The following is an 18,261-nucleotide window of genomic DNA, read 5'->3' on the forward strand; positions in this document are numbered from 1 at the left end:
TGGTACATAGACTGCCTAAAGTAGCCACCTACATACCGGTAGATAGGCTCTGGCCTCACCAGGGTGGGATGTCGGCCAATCACAACGCAAAGGCTTATCATGACCAAGGCCAGTTACTCGGGGACTCTCTCCCTTGCCTTTTTCTGCCCATACGTACGTACATAGTATAAACTGGTAAGGGATGGTAGCGGCGGGACTGCCTGCCCAATGCGGTGTTGGACGCGTTTGATACCGCCCCGAAGCTCTGCGAGATGGGAGCATACGTCGAAGCCGTTTGGCTCATCCGTGACCATCGTAATTACAGCCCACGGCCAACGGAGACGACGTACACTCTCTTGATGCGAAGGCCCGATCGAGCCGCTTGAGCAAGCAACCAGGCATGAGGTACGTATCCATCGCCGTTCTGTACCTACCCACGTGGTACCTCTTGCGTTCTTCATCTTGCTCAAGACATTGATGGAAGGAACTCGCCGACCATGTCGGCTTCTCCTCAAGTCTATCTGCTTGAGCGTCGCAGATAGTGCACAATTTGAGTTCCCGTCCTGTCGCCAGAATCCATCAGCTCAGATTCCGTCCGTTTCAGCGAGACATAAGATGACGGCTACGAGGCCGCCGTTTCCTAGCACCAAGGCCCGATGCGACATGACAAGTGCATTTGCCACGCTACTCCTACTCAGGTACAGTCGGATAAACACAGTATTAGCATCGCGCCCGATACCCAATACCATATAAAGGAAGGTTTCTAGATAGAAACACGGCACCATGGAGATTTCGTGCGAGGCGGCCCCTGGCATTCTTCCCTTCCGATAAAACACACATCCGAACTTATTCCCTCTTTCGCTGCCGAGGGCCTACCGGTATGTTATTGTTGTGCGATGACAAAGTCGGCACTGTCGCCTGCAAAGAGCTTCATCCGCTAGTCGCCGGCATGCATGCGGCTGTTCCTGGCAGCATCTGGCATGCTTTATGGCCGCTTCCACCTTATGCGCTCTGCTGGTTCGATCGTTCTGCTGGGCGACCCGCATCACGCAAACTGCCCTGGCCCGTTACCTCTTGGATCTTCCGGAAGTTCGACCTGTGTGGGTTCCGTCGTTTCTCGCATCCTCAGAGGATCGATCGCAGAGGCCAAGATGTTGGGAATAATGAGCCAGCTAGAGACAAAAGGAGGTGAGAATTGAGCAATGAAACAGACCCGATTGCCTTGTTGGCTCACGAGCAATCGCTTGGCGCGCCCGTACCGTAATGCTCAGGGGGGGGTTGACTATACTCGTCTATTTATCAGTCGTTTCAAAGTTTAAAGGGGAGATCTCCATCTCGCAAACAAGTTCAGACCATAACGTCTCATGTGTTCAGAGGAAACACCAGCGAGGGGAGTTCGGTGCCGCTTTGTGCCAGCACCAAGTACATACGGATGTGTAGTACCAAGTGATTCTATAGCCGGGGGTGCCGCCGCTCCAAAATGTCATCCTGACAAGATGCGTATGGTACCTTCCGTTCCTTGGCCTCCCTGATGGTTGGAGGAGGTAATTGGTGGCGGTGTCAAACCAGTAATACATAAAATAAGCGTAGCAATTTCAACCGTCATCTCATGGCGCGCTAAATTCTTGTTTGAATTGTGAGACCTTCGGATCCTCTTCCCCGTTCATCCTTCGCCGTTCACCCTGGTAGGACATGGGAGGGCGTGGCCGGAGCAAATAGGCACATGGCATTTTCCTGTTGCGACTTTCATCCAAGTGGATAAGGAGAAAGATGACTTTGACAACTGGATGCTAGATGGATGAGGACCTTGGGGCGCCACCAGCAACATGATTGGCTTACGCTCAGAGTGCACCGTCCAGAAGCGAGCTGGACACCGAACAAGAAAAGCCAGCAACGTTTGGGATTGGAACAGGGGATGATTTCAAAGCACAGAATGGACCATATGAGTTATTGCTACCGCACTTCTCACCAGCCCTTCTCACAGGCGTTGTGTCTTGAGGCCGTCTCATCAGCCCGCCCAGCCATCTTTGGGTCAGAGGCATTGAAATCCGACCCTCCTCTTACTTTTTTACTCGCCTTTGGTGTTTCTCGTTGTCTCTCCATCGCACCGACATTGTTTCTTTTTCCGAGCTGCACTTGTGTGTTGGATATGCAAGTGCCATATCCGTTGCAGCGTCAGGCCATCCATCCCGGCGCCCAGCGCAGGCAAGTCAACCAGCCTATTTATCTGCGCCGCGCAACCGAGAAAGCCTCCGCCCCCATGCCACCAACCCCCTACCTAAACCACCTAACCTACCTACCTACCTACCTAGGTACCTACGGATAGTGTACTTACAGTGTGGCCAGCGTCCTTGTGTGTACCGATTGGCCGTGGTCGAGTTGGTGGGAACCCCTGCCTCATTCTCACAAGGCCTCCCACGGCATCCCACACACATCCCTGAGAACCCGAGAAACCTTGGCCACACAGCCCCTGTCCCTACCTAGTCCCTCATCCCTACATAGTAGCCCCAGGGCGGACAGTCAGTCCAGGGCAGGGGTCTCCAGGTCGGACAGCCCAGCAATGCTACGACCCGTAGGCGACTATCACTCTGTCCGACGACTGGTGTGGCCTGCCTGCCTGCCTATTTGCTGCTGCCGCCGCGGTCGCTACCTCTGTTTCTGCCACCGAGGCCGTCGGACGACTCCTGCCGCACCCGTCTAGTTTGCCCGCCACTTTCAGGGCTAGTCGCCATGTCGCCCGCAACGCCCGCAACGAACTCTCTGACGACTTGTCCGGGCGCCGGGGGCATCAGCATTCATAAGCATCGCGCCTCCCGTGCCCGTTCTACCTGATCTCGTTCGCCTCACCCAATTGCTGTCCCTTTCGACGACCCCGCGACAGCCCTTCGCGCTCATCTACGAGGCTTCGCTCACCCAAGAGCTCTGCCGACAGACAGGCCCTTGTTGTTTTGGTTCTCTTCTGAATTAGTCAATTGTCAATCGACGACTCCCGTCATCGAGGCTCCAGTGTCGTCGACGTATCCTGGCTTGCGCCCTGGCCTCTCCCCATTCGGCCATTCGGCGATTAGATAACAAAGCCCTACACAATGGCGTCCCCTCTCAACCTCGACGACCTCAACTATGTGCAGCTGGTACCTTACAATGGCTCCGGTCCCACGGGGGGCGATTCTCTGACGGAGAATCTGAACATCTGGTACGAGGTAAGGCCGCCACTCGACACGCAACTGCATGCCCTGGAGTCCTGTGTACAGAACGCTGATACGGAGAGCTGTAGACTGGCGACGTAGGCTGGATGATCACGGCCACAGCGTTAGTATTGCTGATGATTCCCGGTGTCGGGTAAGAAATATTCAAGCACGTTTTTAACCTGGGCCTGGTCACTGACAAATCCCTCTGTAGCTTCTTCTACTCAGGATTAGCAAGGAGGAAATCGGCCCTGTCTCTCATCTGGCTCTCGGTCATGTCGGCAGCCGTCACCAGCTTCCAGTGGTTCTTCTGGGGCTATTCTCTAACATTTTCACACTCCGCTGGCGCCTTTATTGGCGATCTTTCGAATTTCGGCTTCAGGGACGTCCTCGCCCGTCCGTCCGTTGGCTCTAGCCGCCTTCCCGATCTTCTTTTCGCTGTCTACCAGGGCATGTTCTCCTGCATCACAGTCGCTCTCGCCACAGGTGCTGTGGCTGAGCGTGGACGCATGTTGCCCTGCGTAATCTTCATGTTCATCTGGGCCACCGTCATCTACGACCCGATCGCTTGTTGGACATGGAACACGAGTGGCTGGTCCAACAAGATGGGCGGTCTCGACTTTGCGGGAGGAACGCCAGTGCATATCGCCTCCGGCACGGCTGCTCTAGCATACTCGATGATGCTGGGCAAGCGTCGTGGCCACGGCACGCACGAGCTCAACTACCGACCTCACAACGTGACACACATTGTCATCGGCACCGTCTTCCTTTGGGTCGGTTGGTTCGGTTTCAACGCTGGTTCGGCTTTGTCTGCCAACATGCGTGCTGTTATCGCCGCTGTTGTCACCAACTTGGCAGCCTGCGTTGGCGGTATAACTTGGTGCGTGTTGGACTACAGACTAGAGCGCAAGTGGTCCACCGTCGGCTTCTGTTCTGGGGTTGTTGCTGGCCTGGTCTCCATCACACCTGGTTCCGGTAAGTACTTGAACACCTCGGATCCCACTATCTGTGGAAAACAGTGGCCTGACCCATCATAGGATACGTCCCCGTTTGGGCTGCCGTACCTTTCGGCGTTCTCGGAGCTGCGTTTGCCAATTACGCCACGAAGCTCAAGTTCATCCTCAGAATCGACGACGCCCTTGACATCTTCGCCGTCCACGGAATCGGCGGTCTCGTTGGCAATATCTGCACTGCTTTTTTTGCCGCCAACTACATTGCTCGCCTTGATGGTGTTACCGAAATTGACGGCGGCTGGATTAACCACAACTGGATCCAGCTTGGGTACCAGCTTGCCGATTCGTTCAGCGGCGGTGCGTACTCATTTGTCGGCACCTGCATCATCCTCTTCGTTATGAACATGATCCCTGGTCTCCGCCTACGTGCCACCGAGGAGGCAGAGATCCTTGGTATTGATGACGCCGAGATCGGCGAGTTTGCCTACGACTATGTAGAACTCACTAGAGAGGTGCTCAACGACATGGATAACGAGGCGGCCAGCCGGTATTCGAACGACATAGGCTCATTCCAGCCTATGGAGAAGAACAACAGTATTCCCTTGATGGATGCCCGTAACTTTGCTGGATCATCACAATACCAACCACACCAATCACAGTTCGGTCACGCTCAATGAAGCAGAGGGGGCAGAAGTTTTAATTGCACAACCTTTTGCATGAAGCTAAATCTCGGCTCACGAGAAACCGCGACAGACCTCTAGTTCGACATGATCAGCTGCTATTTATTTACTATACCAGATGCAGCGCACGGTACTGTCGCTGGCCCAACTAGGAAGAGTCGTCACCGATACATGCGAGCCGAGGGCTGCTGTAGGATGCAATGACCTATCATACCGACCTCTCGGTGTGGAAGAATGAGGAAACGAGCAACGCCTTTGATTTGTAAACATAGTTGGATTCCCCCACCCCCAAAAATTTTACGGAGATACCAAGGAAAGTGGAGGTTGAAGCAGTCCCTTCCCTGACCGCTGTATATGTAATTAAATAAAAAAGTAAGACCCTTGACGAGATAGGGTCATTCCCTTGGACAATACAGACCAGAAATGGAATTTCTTTTTTCCAACTCGACGGGTCAATGTCTTAGTGCAAATGACCGACCCCCTCTTCTCTTTTCTTGACCACCGTACACTTGTTTTCTATTGGCTCATTCGAACGTTTACGCTAGCTCTATTATTGTTCTCTAGTGAACAAGATAGTGCTATGTAGCGGTAGCTGACGTTGACGCCCAGTAGAATTTAATGAAGCTCGCGATCACAAGAGCCCCTACCTATGCTGACCGGGTCCTGACTACCTACTCACCCGGGTGACAGAATAGATGGTCGGTTGCCATGTGGTAATGGTAAGGAAAAGCGGCCATTTGTTTTTTGTCACCCGGATGCTACTGAAGAACGCTCACCTTGGTTCTGTCGATCCAATGCAACCTGGTGCCAATCTCCTGGGAAGAGCCTATCGGGCACTGGTGGCTCCAGGGCCCTATCATCCAGTGGGGAGCTGTCAATGCTTAGTGCAACTTTTATTGGATGTCTTGCAGGCAGCCACAGCACCAATGCGGTATCTTTCCCATGCAAGTGCACCAGATCTGGCCAATTCGAGCATCTTTGTTCCAGGGGTTTCTCAAAGGTATCCCCATCCATCCCTTCCATTGACGACCTCGTCAAATGACAACTCACCATCGTTGACCATCTTGTGTATATGCCACACCCGCGCACCCTCACTTGTATTCTATCCTCCTTCATCCCTATTACCATCGTCTCATGGTTCCAGACATCACTGACCCACCACCATGACGCTGGTTCGATCGACATCAGTAAAAGGTTCCTGCACGCCTCTTTGACAACCAGCAAACCACCATGGCCGATACAAACACATCCTTTCGAGACAAAGCGCGATTTTTCCGGCAGCTAGAATCGCTGGGGAGACAAGATGATGATAACGACAGCGACGAGTTTCCAGATGCCGAGCTGCGTCACAGACAGCAACTGAAGGCCTTCCAAGCTGCGGCACAACCCCGTCAAACACTCCAAGAGAGGGCACAACAAGAGCCGCAGCTGCAGTCGCAGTCGTCGACTCCCCAACAGCTGACTTCGGACCCCAGAGGAACGTCGTCGATTCCAGTCCCGGCCCCGGCCTCACTCGCAGACCTTAGACAGAAGGAAGTCATTGAACGGACCCCTCTTGCCGAGATCAAGGGTCTCGGAAGGAAGGACGCTCCTGCCGCCGACAGCTTCATTGAAGACACGCCCGTCCCAGATTCGTCAATCAGGCCACCGCTCCGGCCTATTTCGACTCTCACTAAAAAAGGCGCTACACCTCTTCCTGCCACCAATCACGTACTGTCTCGCCGGGTTGACAATTCCCCCTCTGTCGCCGCGATGAAGAAGAGAAAGAGAGATCCCCCCATCAAAACTGTGCCCGAGGAGCAGCAGGTCTTTCGCGGGCTACGATTTTACTTTATTCCCAATGACGACATTGCGCCGGCAAGGAAGATTCGTATCCGGAAGGCGCAAGAGTTCGGAGCGTCTTGGGTAAGATCGTTGGAAACTGCAAGTCACGTTATAGTTGACAGAAATCTGAACTGGAAAAGCATCGAGTCTATTGTTCGCCCGACGAATGGCGCGGCATCTTATCTGGTTCTCAACGAAGAATATCCTTTGGACTGCCTCAAGTTCAAAACTTTACTCAATGCAAATCAGAAGCAGTATCGGGTCCCTGGGTCCCCAGAGCTATCTGCTGCCCCAGCTGAACCCCAGATCGGGTCCCGAGTTGGTCAACCATTAGCACCAACCTTGCAAGATTCGCCACTCGAGCCCCGTCAGGTAAATCCGAAGCAACGAGACTACGTACAGCTATCGACTCCACTCAGAAGCTTGGGATCCTCTGGATTGACAAGAGGAAAGGACGCGAATGCCACATCACCATCGGCCCTTAGAGACATCACAGAGATTGTACTACCATCACGCATTCCTGAGGGCAGTAGTCAAAGCATCGATGACGATGATGATGAGATGCCTACAATCATCGAGAAGCAGACCCTTGGTCTCGAGGATGAACTCGAGGATGTCATTTCTCAGATGCAAGAGTTTAGGGACCTGCCTCTGGAACATGATGACGACGACATGGCAACCTCGATGCAGTCACCGGAGGATGCTTTTGACGTTGAAGGCTCCGAAGATGAGCGGCGGAGAAGAAAGAAAGTAGCCACCAGGAGTCGGGGCCGCAAAGACATGACGTGGGAAGACAAGTTCGCGTGCCACAGAGGGGGTACTAACGGAGGCGGCCAAATGAATCCGAACGGCCGTACAATTGAGATTTTGCAGCAAATGTGCAATTACTATGAGCGTGTCAACGACACCTGGCGACCCATTGCTTACAGAAAAGCCATTACGCAACTAAAGCGACAACCAAGCAAGATATCTACAGCCGAAGAGGCAATCCGGCTGCCTGGGGTCGGCCAGCGATTGGCTGACAAGATTGAGGAAATCGTCACGACGGACCGGCTTCAACGGCTGGAGAGTGCGGAGCAAGAGCCAATGGACAAGGTTTTGCAGATGTTTCTCAACATTTACGGCGTGGGCAGTGTACAAGCAAGCCGTTTCGTCTCGCAGGGGTTCCGGACGCTAGAGGACCTAAAGGAAAAAGCGAAGCTCACCCCGAATCAGCGAATCGGCATCGATCACTACGACGACCTAAACACGCGCATCCCTCGCTCTGAGGTGAAGCTTCTAGGAGCAGTGGTCAGATCGGAGGCTGCGAAGCTAGACCCAGCAGTTCAACTCATTATTGGAGGCAGTCATCGCCGCGGCGCCTTGGACAGCGGCGATGTTGATTTCCTCATCACCAAGAAGGGGGCGAGAGCAACATCTGATCTTACACCATTCTTGCATAAGTTGGTAAAGACGCTCGAAACTCAGAACTTCCTCGTTGCGAGGCTTGCTGGATCCAGAGACGAGACCGATGGCAGCAAGTGGCACGGATGCTGCGTCTTGCCCAAGATCAGGGGGGTCAACGACGAGAACTATCGTCGTGTCTGGCGACGTGTGGACTTCCTCGTAGTCCCGGAGACCGAGATTGGCGCAGCGCTGATCTACTTCACGGGCAACGACATCTTCAACCGGAGCATCCGGCTGCTGGCATCGAAGAAGGGGATGCGGCTCAACCAGAAGGGTCTTTACAAGGATGTGATGAGGGGCCCTGGGCGCGTCAAGCTGACCGAGGGCGAGTTGGTCGAGGGACAGAATGAGAGAAGGATCTTTGAGATCTTGGGGGTCAAGTGGAGAGAGCCCCATGAGAGGTGGTGCTAATAAAAGCCGAGCGAGGTATGTTGCTGTACTGGCACCTAGCATAGCGTGGCGTTGGATAGGCTCTTTTATGTTGCGTTGGTGCTCCTCCCTGTTGACTACCTAGGAAGTTTCCAATTCAAGAACGCTTGGCTTCCCTTCCATCCCTTTTTTTGTGAAGCTCTTCTTAAGCTCACCGGACCGACGTGGGTTGTTCCTTTGAAATAGTTCCAACTGCCTACTCAACGGCAATGGAAAATGCAGAGTCCCTCGGTTCAGTGTTCACACGATCCAGGCAGGCTAGCTTATACGGCAGGACCCCATCTCAGAGACTCAGTACGGCAAACCCGTGAGCGTAGTGTAGTGGCGTGCAACGGGCCGGCAATAGGGGTCTGCCAGCTGTAGCTACTCCATAAGTACAGAGAGAAAAAAGAAAAGAAAAAAAAGGGGGGGGGGAACCTTCCCATTAGGGAAAAAAATTAATACAGCTTGGGAAGGAACGTGTCGTGGTTCTGGAATAAAGTGGGATGTAGAAGCGGGGCGCTCCGGCCGGTACAGGGTGCAGGCGGTGACGAGCATTGAACGGCGCAATCAGGATTGATTTTTTTATTTTATTTTTTTTGCCGTGTGCTGTCCTGCCGCCCCTCCTCCCCCTCCAGTCTCTGACAGGTCACCAATTCTGCCGGGCCCGATCATGTCGAGAAGGTCCCCCAGTTTCCTGCACCCATAGCCCCGCCGACCCTTTTCCCTTTCTTCACCGCGCCGCCTTGACTATCTGTGTTTCTTCTCCCTCCAGAAATTTCGTCCGTCCTTTTTCTCATCCTTGTGAGTTTTGGTTCTGTTTCTCGAAACCGATCCGCTACCACGTAAACCTTCCTTCGTCCACAACGCAGAGCTCGGCCGAAAAAAGTTTTGTCGCGAAGCAATAAATAAACTCAACATGGGCAACGACACGCATATGGAGGTTGACGCCGCCGAGCAGAAGCTCAAGGGCATGGAGCACTCTGAGCAGCATTACTTCAAGAGGTACGTTGGAGATCCCTTCCAGTTGATATGGGGGAAACTTCGCAGGAAGCAAGATCCGTTGCTAATGCTGCCGCGTCTAGCTATGACCACCATGGTAAGTGCCGTCTCGCGATCCAATTGAGTACAATAGAAGAATCTTGATGTCTAACCGGGTGAGATGTGAATCAGGTATTCACGAGGAGATGTTGGTATGTTGCTTCACCCCCTTGTGCGCACACAGCTGTCTGCCCGCGACTGCGATATCTGAATAGCCTTGCTAACCATGCCGTTCCGCAGAAAGATGAGGTCCGCACGCGCTCCTACATGAATGCTATCGTCCAGAACAAACACCTATTTAAGGACAAGGTCGTTCTCGACGTTGGCTGCGGTACCGCCATCCTTTCCATGTATGCAAACTGCCCACCCCGAATCAAATAAAACAGAGAGGGCCAGATGGACTGACCATGTTTGCTCTTGCACAGGTTCGCTGTCAAGGCCGGTGCGAAGCACGTTATTGGTGTCGACATGTCCACCATCATCTTCAAGGCGCGTGAGATCGTCAAGGTGAACGGCATGTCCGACAAGATCACCCTGATTCAGGGCAAGATGGAGGAGGTCGAGCTTCCCTTCCCCAAGGTCGACATCATCATCTCTGAGTGGATGGGTTACTTCCTCCTTTACGAGTCCATGCTGGACACTGTCCTGTACGCTCGTGACCGCTACCTGAACCCCGACGGTCTCATTTTCCCCGACAAGGCCACCATCTTCGTTGCCGGTATCGAGGACGGCGACTACAAGGACGAGAAGATTGGATGTTAGTTCTGATTGTCACCCCTGCTCCAGCACACCTGAACAGACGCTGACCGAACCCAATAGTCTGGGACAACGTGTACGGCTTCGACTACAGCCCGCTCAAGGCTACGGCCCTGTCCGAGCCTCTCGTTGACACGGTCGAGATGAAGGCTGTCGTTACTGACCCCACCGCCGTCTTGACCCTGGACCTCTACAAGTGCCAGGTGTCGGACCTTGCCTTCACCACCCCGTTCCGCCTCTCTGCCCGCCGTGATGACTTCATTCACGCCCTCGTCGCCTGGTTTGATATTGACTTCACTGCCGCCCACAAGCCCATCCGCTTCTCGACCGGCCCCCACACCAAGTACACCCACTGGAAGCAGACCGTCTTCTACCTCAAAGACATGCTCACCATGACCGCCGGCGAGGAGGTCGACGCAACCCTGCACGTTAAGCCCAATGATAGGAACCGCCGTGACCTCGACATCAAGATCGAGTACAAGTTCCTGACCGAGGACCCTACCCGTGCCGCCGAGGGCGTCTGCGAGTACAAGATGTGCTAATCGCACCAACGTCTTGGACCCGGCATGTGTCCTCCCCTTGGGCGGTTGACCTTGGAAGAGAGACCAATACCCAACCACAGCAAGGCTTCGTGAGAAGCGGGGTGTGTTTTACCCAAGGAAGCGGACTTATCCGTCAGAGAACGATGGGAAAACCCGCCGAGATATCCAGCTTCTGCTCCCCTCGGGGGACGAGCCTGTCTGCTATTTGCGCCCAAAAAGTTAAAGTTTTTTTTGTTAAGAAAGAAAGAGGAGAGAGAATCCAGCCTGGCTGCGTAACCTGCGCCGGCGAGGGGGCATGGCGCGGCCTCCTTCCCATATTGGAGATATCCCCTCCTGTTTTTTTTTTTTTTTGCCTGTTCTGGTTTTAAACGATACAAGCCTTGCCGCTAATAAGCTTGCATGTCGTGATGGAGGAGAGGGAACGTGAGGGGAAGAGAAGAGAGGAAGACAAATGAGAGAGGGAGAAAGAGGAAGACATAGAAACCAAAAGGCATACGCAGTCTTCGACCTGCTACAATAGATCATGACTAATGAATCAGACATGAACCTCCCGAATCTTTGCTTCTTCTATGCCGTGAACCGGTTGGGCCGTAAGGGGGACGTCTCCGAACACACGGTTTTTAATTACTATTCTATGTTGAGTCGTCTCTCCTCTTCTATCATCCTCGTCTTCTAAGGCCGTGGAATGTAATCAGTCGTCTTGCCCACGCGCCGGTCTGAATCAAGTAAACGCTATGCTATCTATACTCTCATCCACCCCACCCTTCCCACAATACTTCTCCTACTGGTCCTCGTCTCGACCGTTTTCCTTGTGCGGAAAAAAAAGAAGAAAAAAAGAAAAGAAAAGGAGGAAAAGCAGACAAGACCGACCCGCTCCTCTTCTCACCTCCCTCTTGCCGCGTCCATGCGAACGTTGCCGCCCATGCTGATTGAAAATGCCTCGCGCTTGTCTTTTCCTACCCTGAACGCCAGTCCTTGCTAATGCTTTATATCTCGCGATGCAATGTAAAATAGGAGAATAGGCTGTAAAGGCCGCCTACTCCCCGAGCCCGCCGTCTTCCTCCCGTACGCTTCGTCGTCTTCCCTCCCGCTTTTGTACCTCGGCCCCAGTCGAGACCAAAAAGGAACTGTGATCGTTCCGGGTATAGGTTCAAACAACCGGCGCCCCTTTCACCCTTGTCTCGCCCGCTCACATCCCACCCGGCCCATGCGTCATCCAATCCTCAACCGTGTCCTTGCCCCGGAATACGACGCCGAGCATGACGGTGAACTCGTCCACCTCCCTCGGGTCCGCGAGCGCGAGTAAGCTCGAGAAGTCCATCCGGCTGACCCACCACGCCGTGTCACCTTCGCGGGATCGGTTCCACCGCTCCGCCGTTGTGGCAGCCCACAACCGCGTCTGCGCCGTGAAACACATGTCCGAGAGCCTTAGGGCGTGGTGGTGATGATGGTGATGATGCGGGTGTGGGTGTCCTCCGCTGCCGCCGTGGTGTTGCCCGACACCTCCACCGCCACCACCTCCTGCCCCATTACCCCCGAGCTTGCCGTACCCCGCGCCCTGCTTCGCCGCGGCGTAGATCGCACGAACGAGGTGTGCCATGGTGAGCACGCGGCGGATTGATTCGGCCATCAGCCACCGCCGCCACGCGGCCTTGAGCTCCTCTTTCGTCGGTCGGCCGCCGCCGCCGCCGGGGGTGTTGGAGCGCGAGTTGTCCGGCGACATGTCGTGCTGCTGCGTGTAAGACGACGCCGACGATGAGGACTGCTGCTGCGGCGGGACGTGTGTCGCCGCTTCCGGGATGGTGGGGGGTGGTGGTATTGCCTCCTCGACGAAGACAGCGGCTCCCACACGGGACTGTAGGGCGGACGTCCACGCCGCTAGGATGGGCTCGGCCGAGTCGGCCAGCACACGCTGACGGATGTCGCCGTCGAACCAACGCATGATTTGGTACATGACCAACGCCTGCAGGGCGGCGACCTGCTGCGGAAGGGTCCAGGTCGCCTGCTCGGGCACGTATAGCAGGGCCGTGGCCTTTGCCTCCACAACGCCGAGGACGAGCGCCGAGTTCTCTTCGTTCTTGGCCGCGTACGCCGCGCACGCACAGAAGCAGTCCTGGAGCACGGGGGGCAGGCCGTCGGCGCCGTTGTTGGTGGGGAGGTAAAGCGCCGGGTGGATAAAAGGGGCGACGCCGTTCTGGCTCACCCAGCGCCGCGGGAGGCACTTGAACTGCTCGTTGCAGTAGAGCACCGCGTCCCTCGGGATCGATTCGCTGGTAGGAGGCGCTGCCATGACGGCGGGCGAGGGGGTCGGCACACCGGTGACGGCGGCGTTTCCGTAGAATAGGGGCCACGAGGTCTCCGTCTCTGGCACGACGGGAACGGGCAGGATGTTGTGGAGGGAGTCGGTCGGGGTGCCCGCAGAGCCGTTGAGGACGTCGGTGAAGAAGTTGAAGTCAGCGGCAGCGACGGCGGCCTCGAGCGAAGGGTAGTTGCAGTCGTCCAACCCCTTCTGGGTGCACCGGCCGCAGCGGGGCAGGCGCTGGTCGCATCGACGCTTCGCCTGCTGACACGCAGTGCAGGCGCGGCGCCGAGTCGATATGAGGGGCGACGAGGAGCTCGACGGGGCCGACATGTTGGTCGAGTCCGGAGCCCGATGGGCGGTTGGTAGCGTGATGCCTCTAAGGAGGTTTTAGGCTTGCTGGCTAGGGTGACGCCGAGGGAGGGGGGGAGGGGGGTGGGGAGTGTATGCGTTGGCCGTGTGAAAGTCTGGGCTACAGTGTGATTGTGTGTATGTGTATGTGTATATGTGTATGTGTGTGTGTGTGTGTGTGTGTGTGTGTGTGTGTGTGTGTGTGTGTGTGTGTGTGTGTGTGCGTGTGTGACTGTATCGTCGGGATGCTCAAGCTTCGCAGACCAAGCTACGCTCACAGCGGTGAAGGGGAATGGAATAGCGCGGGCAGTCCGCCCAAGATGTCCCCCTCTCGCTTGGCCCGACTTTGCCACGGACGACACAAGCGTACAAAGGCCTTACCAGCTCCCCTATGAGAGTTTCTGGTTCCGTGTGGACGGAGTAGTGATCACCGGTACGGAGCGGAAGTGGTTGCGGCTCTCCGCCTTGGGTGAGTGGAACTCCGCTGCGGGCAACGACTTTCCGCGTTGCTGGGTTTTCCGAGGGGCGGCACACAATAGCGATCGGCCGTCTATTCTCTTCGGGTTGGGCGGTGCTCCGTAGTTGCCCGTTGGACATGATCAGGTAAACCCAACGTGTCCTGGGGCTGCCGCTGGCGCCTCTCCTTTATATGGGCAGCAGGCTGCAACGTTTTCCCTCACGAGGTCTCGCCCATACGAGACACACAACGTGAGAGGGAGTGGATTGAGCTGGACGAACCGAGAAGACACGATCGTTGCCCGATCTAGTCCAGGTAAGCGGTTGTTCAGAACGCTGGCACCGAGGGCCTGGCCTTGCTGGTTAGGTCATCCAGAGTCGCCCGTGAGTAAGCGTACATAAGGAGTGACTGAAGATGGGACATGCCCTGGTTTGACGAGGCCAAAAGGAAACAATAAGTAACACATCGATAATGGCGGCCCGATACCGTCGTTTGTGTGCGGGACGAGTTGCCCTTGAATCAAGAGAGTGCCCACCCTAGCAGAGTGGGTGGTATCTGGGTACTCGGTCTGGTGCAATGTCAGCTAACTACCGTGGGACCGTTACGCAAGATCTGGGGCGATGGAGACATGCGGATGAATTTGAGTTGTCCTGCATTGTCCATCGTTGTCTCCGGCGTCACGCCTCTCTCCAAACAGGATCTCCCTATGGCCTCTACGGTCTAGAGACAAGACAGTACACTGTACTGTGTGCAGACTGTTTTCCTAAAAGGGCAATTATTCATCCAGATAGTCCCTGACGATGCCCCAGATGCGTGGTGCCGCTGTTCCGCTTTGCCTCATATTACCTCGTGACTGCTCACAGCTTATCGACATACACACAAATGCTTAGAAGTAGACGCAGCCATCACCGCTTTCCTCCGACGCCAGTACCAAAATGGCAGCCCCCCAGTCTCTGGCACAGCGAACGGGAGGGCAGACCTCGTGTCTGCGGGCGTGGGTGGATGTGCGGTCTGGCGCCCTCCCCGGGATTCCACAATCAAGCCATTGCGTCACATAATCAGTCTGTCACCCTCCCTCAAGCATGCCGTAAGCACCCCGGAACCGTCTTACCACTTAGATACTCTCAGCCTTGCGAAAGCATGATGTTGGAAATCGTTAGGGGCCTCATGCTTGCTCCCCCCGTCGATTCATAGTGTCTTGCAGAAAGAACTGTGAAACTACCTGGCGTGCGATGACCGAATGGGAGAGGGTGAGGGCTCGACGGCTTGGTCCACCGCGTCTCCTCAACCCGGAACCCTCGTCGCAGTGCCTCTCACTGTCCTCGCACCCTGCAAGCTGACGTCGCTGGCAGACCTGTCGGTGACAAAGCAACAGCGCGTGGGCGCCATCGGCGACAGCCAAGGCCGATTTGGCTCATGGCTTCACTGAAAACGGGGGAATGTGGCATGTTTGAGGCTGTTCGAGCTGGGACGAGTCTCGTTTCCTGGTCGCCAGCCGCCACTCTCGCTTTTCGACGCCGCGCGCGCTGCCAACCTCGTATTCCACCCTGGTGCCCTGGCAGGACGCTCCGCGAACAAACAGTGCAGTGCTTGCACGAACAGGCAGCAGAATTAAAATCAAGAAATCTGCTGTCGGGTCTTCAGTGTGCTGAGTGTATCCGTAACTGCCGACTACTGCGCCTCTGGCCACCTGAATTCCAAATTCAACCTCAAATGTCCCAGCAGCCATATCTAGGGGGCCTAAGTCCGATCTTGTCGAGATCTAGTTGGCTGGTTCGTAAAAAAAAATAAAAAAAAAAAAAGGCGGCGATTATGGCGCCGCTGGGCATCGTCAACCACTTGAAGGAACGAAACCCCCGCGATCATGTCATCGCTAGCCGCCCCTGCTTAGAGCCATGCAATCGGATTCCCTGAGTTGCCGCAGTGGTAAAAGCATTACTATGTTTAGAATAAAAGAACACTGTTTGTAGTGGGGGGTCTCAACGTTCGATTTCGATCCCGCAACACAGCTGCGCCGTTCGCGTTCTGTTTCGGTCGACAAGATTTCCAGCTAGATTTCGGGTTGTTGGTCTGCTTTCAGCTGTGGCCGGGGGGTTATTGCATCCCCCCGAGTCCATCTTGCGATGCCTCTAAAAACTAGGTACCTGTGACCAGCCTGGTTTTTGCGAAAACCTCGGCTTATTCCGAAACTCTTTGTTCGAAGCCGGTCCAGTCTTTTTGTTCAAGTGGCATGCGTATCCGTGTAGAGGGCATTCTTCTTCCGTGCAGACGGCCCGCGGGTATGAAACCCTCGCACGTGGGACCGTTGCATTTACAAAGATTCTAGGTAGAGAGAGTCCTGAAGTCCCCAGGTCCTAAATCCCCAAGCACTTGGCTCAAAACACAAGAAAAGCTTTTCGGACAAAGCGCGCCACCCCGCAGGACTTGGGCCCGAGAGGTTGGTTGGCACCGCATAAGCCATGAGCCCAGAGCCCAAATCGACGGAGCTGCATGTGTGTCTGAGTTGTTTTGAGGCCGTCGCTTTCAGAGTGGGGGCTTCCGGAGCACCTCGGATCTTCAACCTCGCACGGCTTGATCGAACTCCCAAGACTCGCAAATTCCAGTGGCATGGCTTGAGAACCGAGGCAGAAGCTGACCTACCACATTCAGCAGGTTCTCGGCCAGTAACAGGCCGAGAGAGACATGGAACTCAGCAGGTGGCCACGCACGCCTCCTCGATACTTCCCTGATGGCGTCCCCAGCCGCCGTACCGGGTAAGCCGAAAGTACATAGGCTCGGTCCGAGGCTTCGTCGAAAGCGGTGACCCCCACATGCTGTAAGCAATGGCGTCTGAACCCCGTGGGTTGATGCAGGCCTGGAGCATGAAACAGGCACATTTTCGGACAGAGTCAATTCGGCACGCCTGGACGTCGGCCGCGTCGTCCGGAGTGATACGAACGGGTGCAAAATGAAGACCGCTTCTTCCGTGGCCAGTCCGAGCCCATTTCCTTCGTGCCTCGTGTGCAGTGGTGCGTATTTAGGTTGGGAACCCGGGTCGCAATTTCAGACCATCTCCGGCATGGAGGGTCCAGTGAGGCAGTGCCTCCCACTTCAATATTGGCTGGCGAAACAGGCATGCATTGCATTGCATGTCATTTAACTGACTGGGTACTCTTCGAGCTGCGCATTGTATCCAAAGCGGTAGCGTCCAGTATGCGCGCGACATCGAGACAAGCGTACAAAGTTGCCAAGATCGCGGTGGAAACAATCGTCAACGGACGACGTTTCGAGGGTTATCTGGGGCTCATGTTGTCTCCCGCCACACCGGAGATGTAAGTTGGAGCGGGCCTCTTTCCTTTCGTGCTACTGAAGGCGGAATGGTAGACCAGGCAATACTAATAGGTATCCCCCGGTGATCCTCAGCTGAAGAAAACATACGTATCCTTGCCCAACCGTCGTGGGCACTGGCCACACCCCCTTGCTGTCAAGAACGCGATCTACAGGGTACCTTACCATTAATAAGTTGGTGCCCCTCGTCTGTGCAAAGCGATAGTAGATAGCTACCTAGGCAAGGGAGCGTTGACCTCGTGATTCTTTGGGGAAATGTGCCCAGGCAGAACAGTGAACCTAGTTTATAGTATCTTTATGCCTTTCCATGTATATACGAATAGGGGAGACGGCACTACCGGTCGAAACGAAACCAGTGTGCGACTGAGTATCTTTCTCTGACCGGATTCGCTCTTGATAGGGGCCCTCATCGAATGGTCATTTGCGTGCCGCTGATACCTCATGAAGCGCTGCCGGCCCTTTTCAACCACACCCCTTGCTCTTATGGGAGAAAGCAAATACTTTGATTCCCTAGTCCAGATGTACGGTATGACTCTAGTGACAGGCCGTTTTCGAAGTAGCCCCTTTCTGAACAGGCGGCCAATAACGAGATGAAAATCATAGCCGCTCGGGGAATGAGCCTTTCGGTCCGAAACCCTATTGCAGCATCGCATTGGCACATGCCACAGGGCTTCAGCAATGATCTCTGAAAACACCACTGAACTGACACGGCAGCCACACGACAAATTTTTTTTATTAAAAATTAGGCCGCCAGCACTTGCCATAGTAGCATTGCCTTACATACCGTAGTAGTGGCTTTACGAAGACGAAACGGGTAGAAACAGCTTTCTTAATGCTTCACGGCCCGGATGGCAATGCCAGCACGCTGGGTGAGGGCCCCACCAATTGCACAGCACAGCCAAAGTGCTGGCGTCTCGCCTTGATGTCTAATTTCAAAAGATGCAAGGTGGGGGTGGGGCATGCTAAAATTATCTTTGCCCAAGGTGTAGGTAGTTGATGGAAAGCCTGCTAAG

General features: G+C 54.9%; 6 protein-coding genes across 6 annotated transcripts; 4 read left to right on the forward strand and 2 right to left on the reverse strand.

Annotated features, from left to right (window-relative positions):
* Positions 1-3,065: 3,065 nt before the first annotated feature.
* On the forward strand, positions 3,066-4,794 carry LY79DRAFT_506971 (ammonium transporter; the record flags this gene model as incomplete). Its single annotated transcript, XM_060553774.1, has 4 exons — positions 3,066-3,179; positions 3,254-3,318; positions 3,379-4,139; positions 4,202-4,794. The coding sequence occupies 4 exons, from the start codon at positions 3,066-3,068 to the stop codon at positions 4,792-4,794; spliced, it is 1,533 nt and encodes a 510-aa protein (XP_060418690.1).
* A 1,007-nt stretch (positions 4,795-5,801) lies between these two features.
* LY79DRAFT_646887 (uncharacterized protein) lies at positions 5,802-8,691 on the forward strand. Its single transcript, XM_060562476.1, has one exon. The coding sequence runs from the start codon at positions 6,028-6,030 to the stop codon at positions 8,476-8,478; it is 2,451 nt and encodes an 816-aa protein (XP_060418691.1). The 5' UTR covers positions 5,802-6,027; the 3' UTR covers positions 8,479-8,691.
* A 397-nt stretch (positions 8,692-9,088) lies between these two features.
* Positions 9,089-10,931, forward strand: LY79DRAFT_322879 (histone-arginine methyltransferase CARM1). Its single transcript, XM_060552427.1, has 6 exons — positions 9,089-9,480; positions 9,561-9,574; positions 9,649-9,668; positions 9,757-9,866; positions 9,942-10,273; positions 10,336-10,931. The coding sequence occupies exons 1-6, from the start codon at positions 9,395-9,397 to the stop codon at positions 10,812-10,814; spliced, it is 1,041 nt and encodes a 346-aa protein (XP_060418692.1). The 5' UTR covers positions 9,089-9,394; the 3' UTR covers positions 10,815-10,931.
* LY79DRAFT_322880 (uncharacterized protein) lies at positions 10,932-11,453 on the reverse strand. The gene has a single exon (XM_060552428.1). The coding sequence runs from the start codon at positions 11,355-11,357 to the stop codon at positions 11,049-11,051; it is 309 nt and encodes a 102-aa protein (XP_060418693.1). The 5' UTR covers positions 11,358-11,453; the 3' UTR covers positions 10,932-11,048.
* A 550-nt stretch (positions 11,454-12,003) lies between these two features.
* Positions 12,004-13,446, reverse strand: LY79DRAFT_506897 (uncharacterized protein; the record flags this gene model as incomplete). The annotated part of the gene is made up of 1 exon (XM_060553766.1): positions 12,004-13,446. One exon carries the CDS (start codon positions 13,444-13,446, stop codon positions 12,004-12,006), a length of 1,443 nt encoding a protein of 480 aa, XP_060418694.1.
* Positions 13,447-15,058: 1,612 nt separating this feature from the next.
* Positions 15,059-16,628, forward strand: LY79DRAFT_539614 (uncharacterized protein). Its single transcript, XM_060556829.1, has 2 exons — positions 15,059-15,694; positions 15,725-16,628. The coding sequence occupies exons 1-2, from the start codon at positions 15,338-15,340 to the stop codon at positions 15,833-15,835; spliced, it is 468 nt and encodes a 155-aa protein (XP_060418695.1). The 5' UTR covers positions 15,059-15,337; the 3' UTR covers positions 15,836-16,628.
* The last annotated feature ends 1,633 nt before the right edge of the window (positions 16,629-18,261 follow it).

The sequence above is a fragment of the Colletotrichum navitas genome (genome assembly GCF_030913465.1).
Source record: "Colletotrichum navitas strain CBS 125086 chromosome Unknown LY79scaffold_6, whole genome shotgun sequence".
In the NCBI taxonomy this organism is placed as follows: domain Eukaryota; kingdom Fungi; phylum Ascomycota; class Sordariomycetes; order Glomerellales; family Glomerellaceae; genus Colletotrichum; species Colletotrichum navitas.

Excerpts from the sequence above, each read along its gene's own strand:
- LY79DRAFT_322880 (XM_060552428.1), bottom strand. The coding sequence starts at position 11,357 with ATGTCTGATTCATTAGTCATGATCTATTGTAGCAGGTCGAAGACTGCG.
- LY79DRAFT_322879 (XM_060552427.1), top strand. The coding sequence starts at position 9,395 with ATGGGCAACGACACGCATATGGAGGTTGACGCCGCCGAGCAGAAGCTC. Across the intron at positions 9,669-9,756 it reads GTATTCACGAGGAGATGTTG|AAAGATGAGGTCCGCACGCG; the intron begins GTATGTTGCTTC and ends GCCGTTCCGCAG. Across the intron at positions 9,867-9,941 it reads GGTACCGCCATCCTTTCCAT|GTTCGCTGTCAAGGCCGGTG; the intron begins GTATGCAAACTG and ends GCTCTTGCACAG.
- LY79DRAFT_646887 (XM_060562476.1), top strand. The coding sequence starts at position 6,028 with ATGGCCGATACAAACACATCCTTTCGAGACAAAGCGCGATTTTTCCGG.
- LY79DRAFT_539614 (XM_060556829.1), top strand. The coding sequence starts at position 15,338 with ATGGCTTCACTGAAAACGGGGGAATGTGGCATGTTTGAGGCTGTTCGA. Across the intron at positions 15,695-15,724 it reads TGTCGAGATCTAGTTGGCTG|GCGGCGATTATGGCGCCGCT; the intron begins GTTCGTAAAAAA and ends AAAAAAAAAAAG.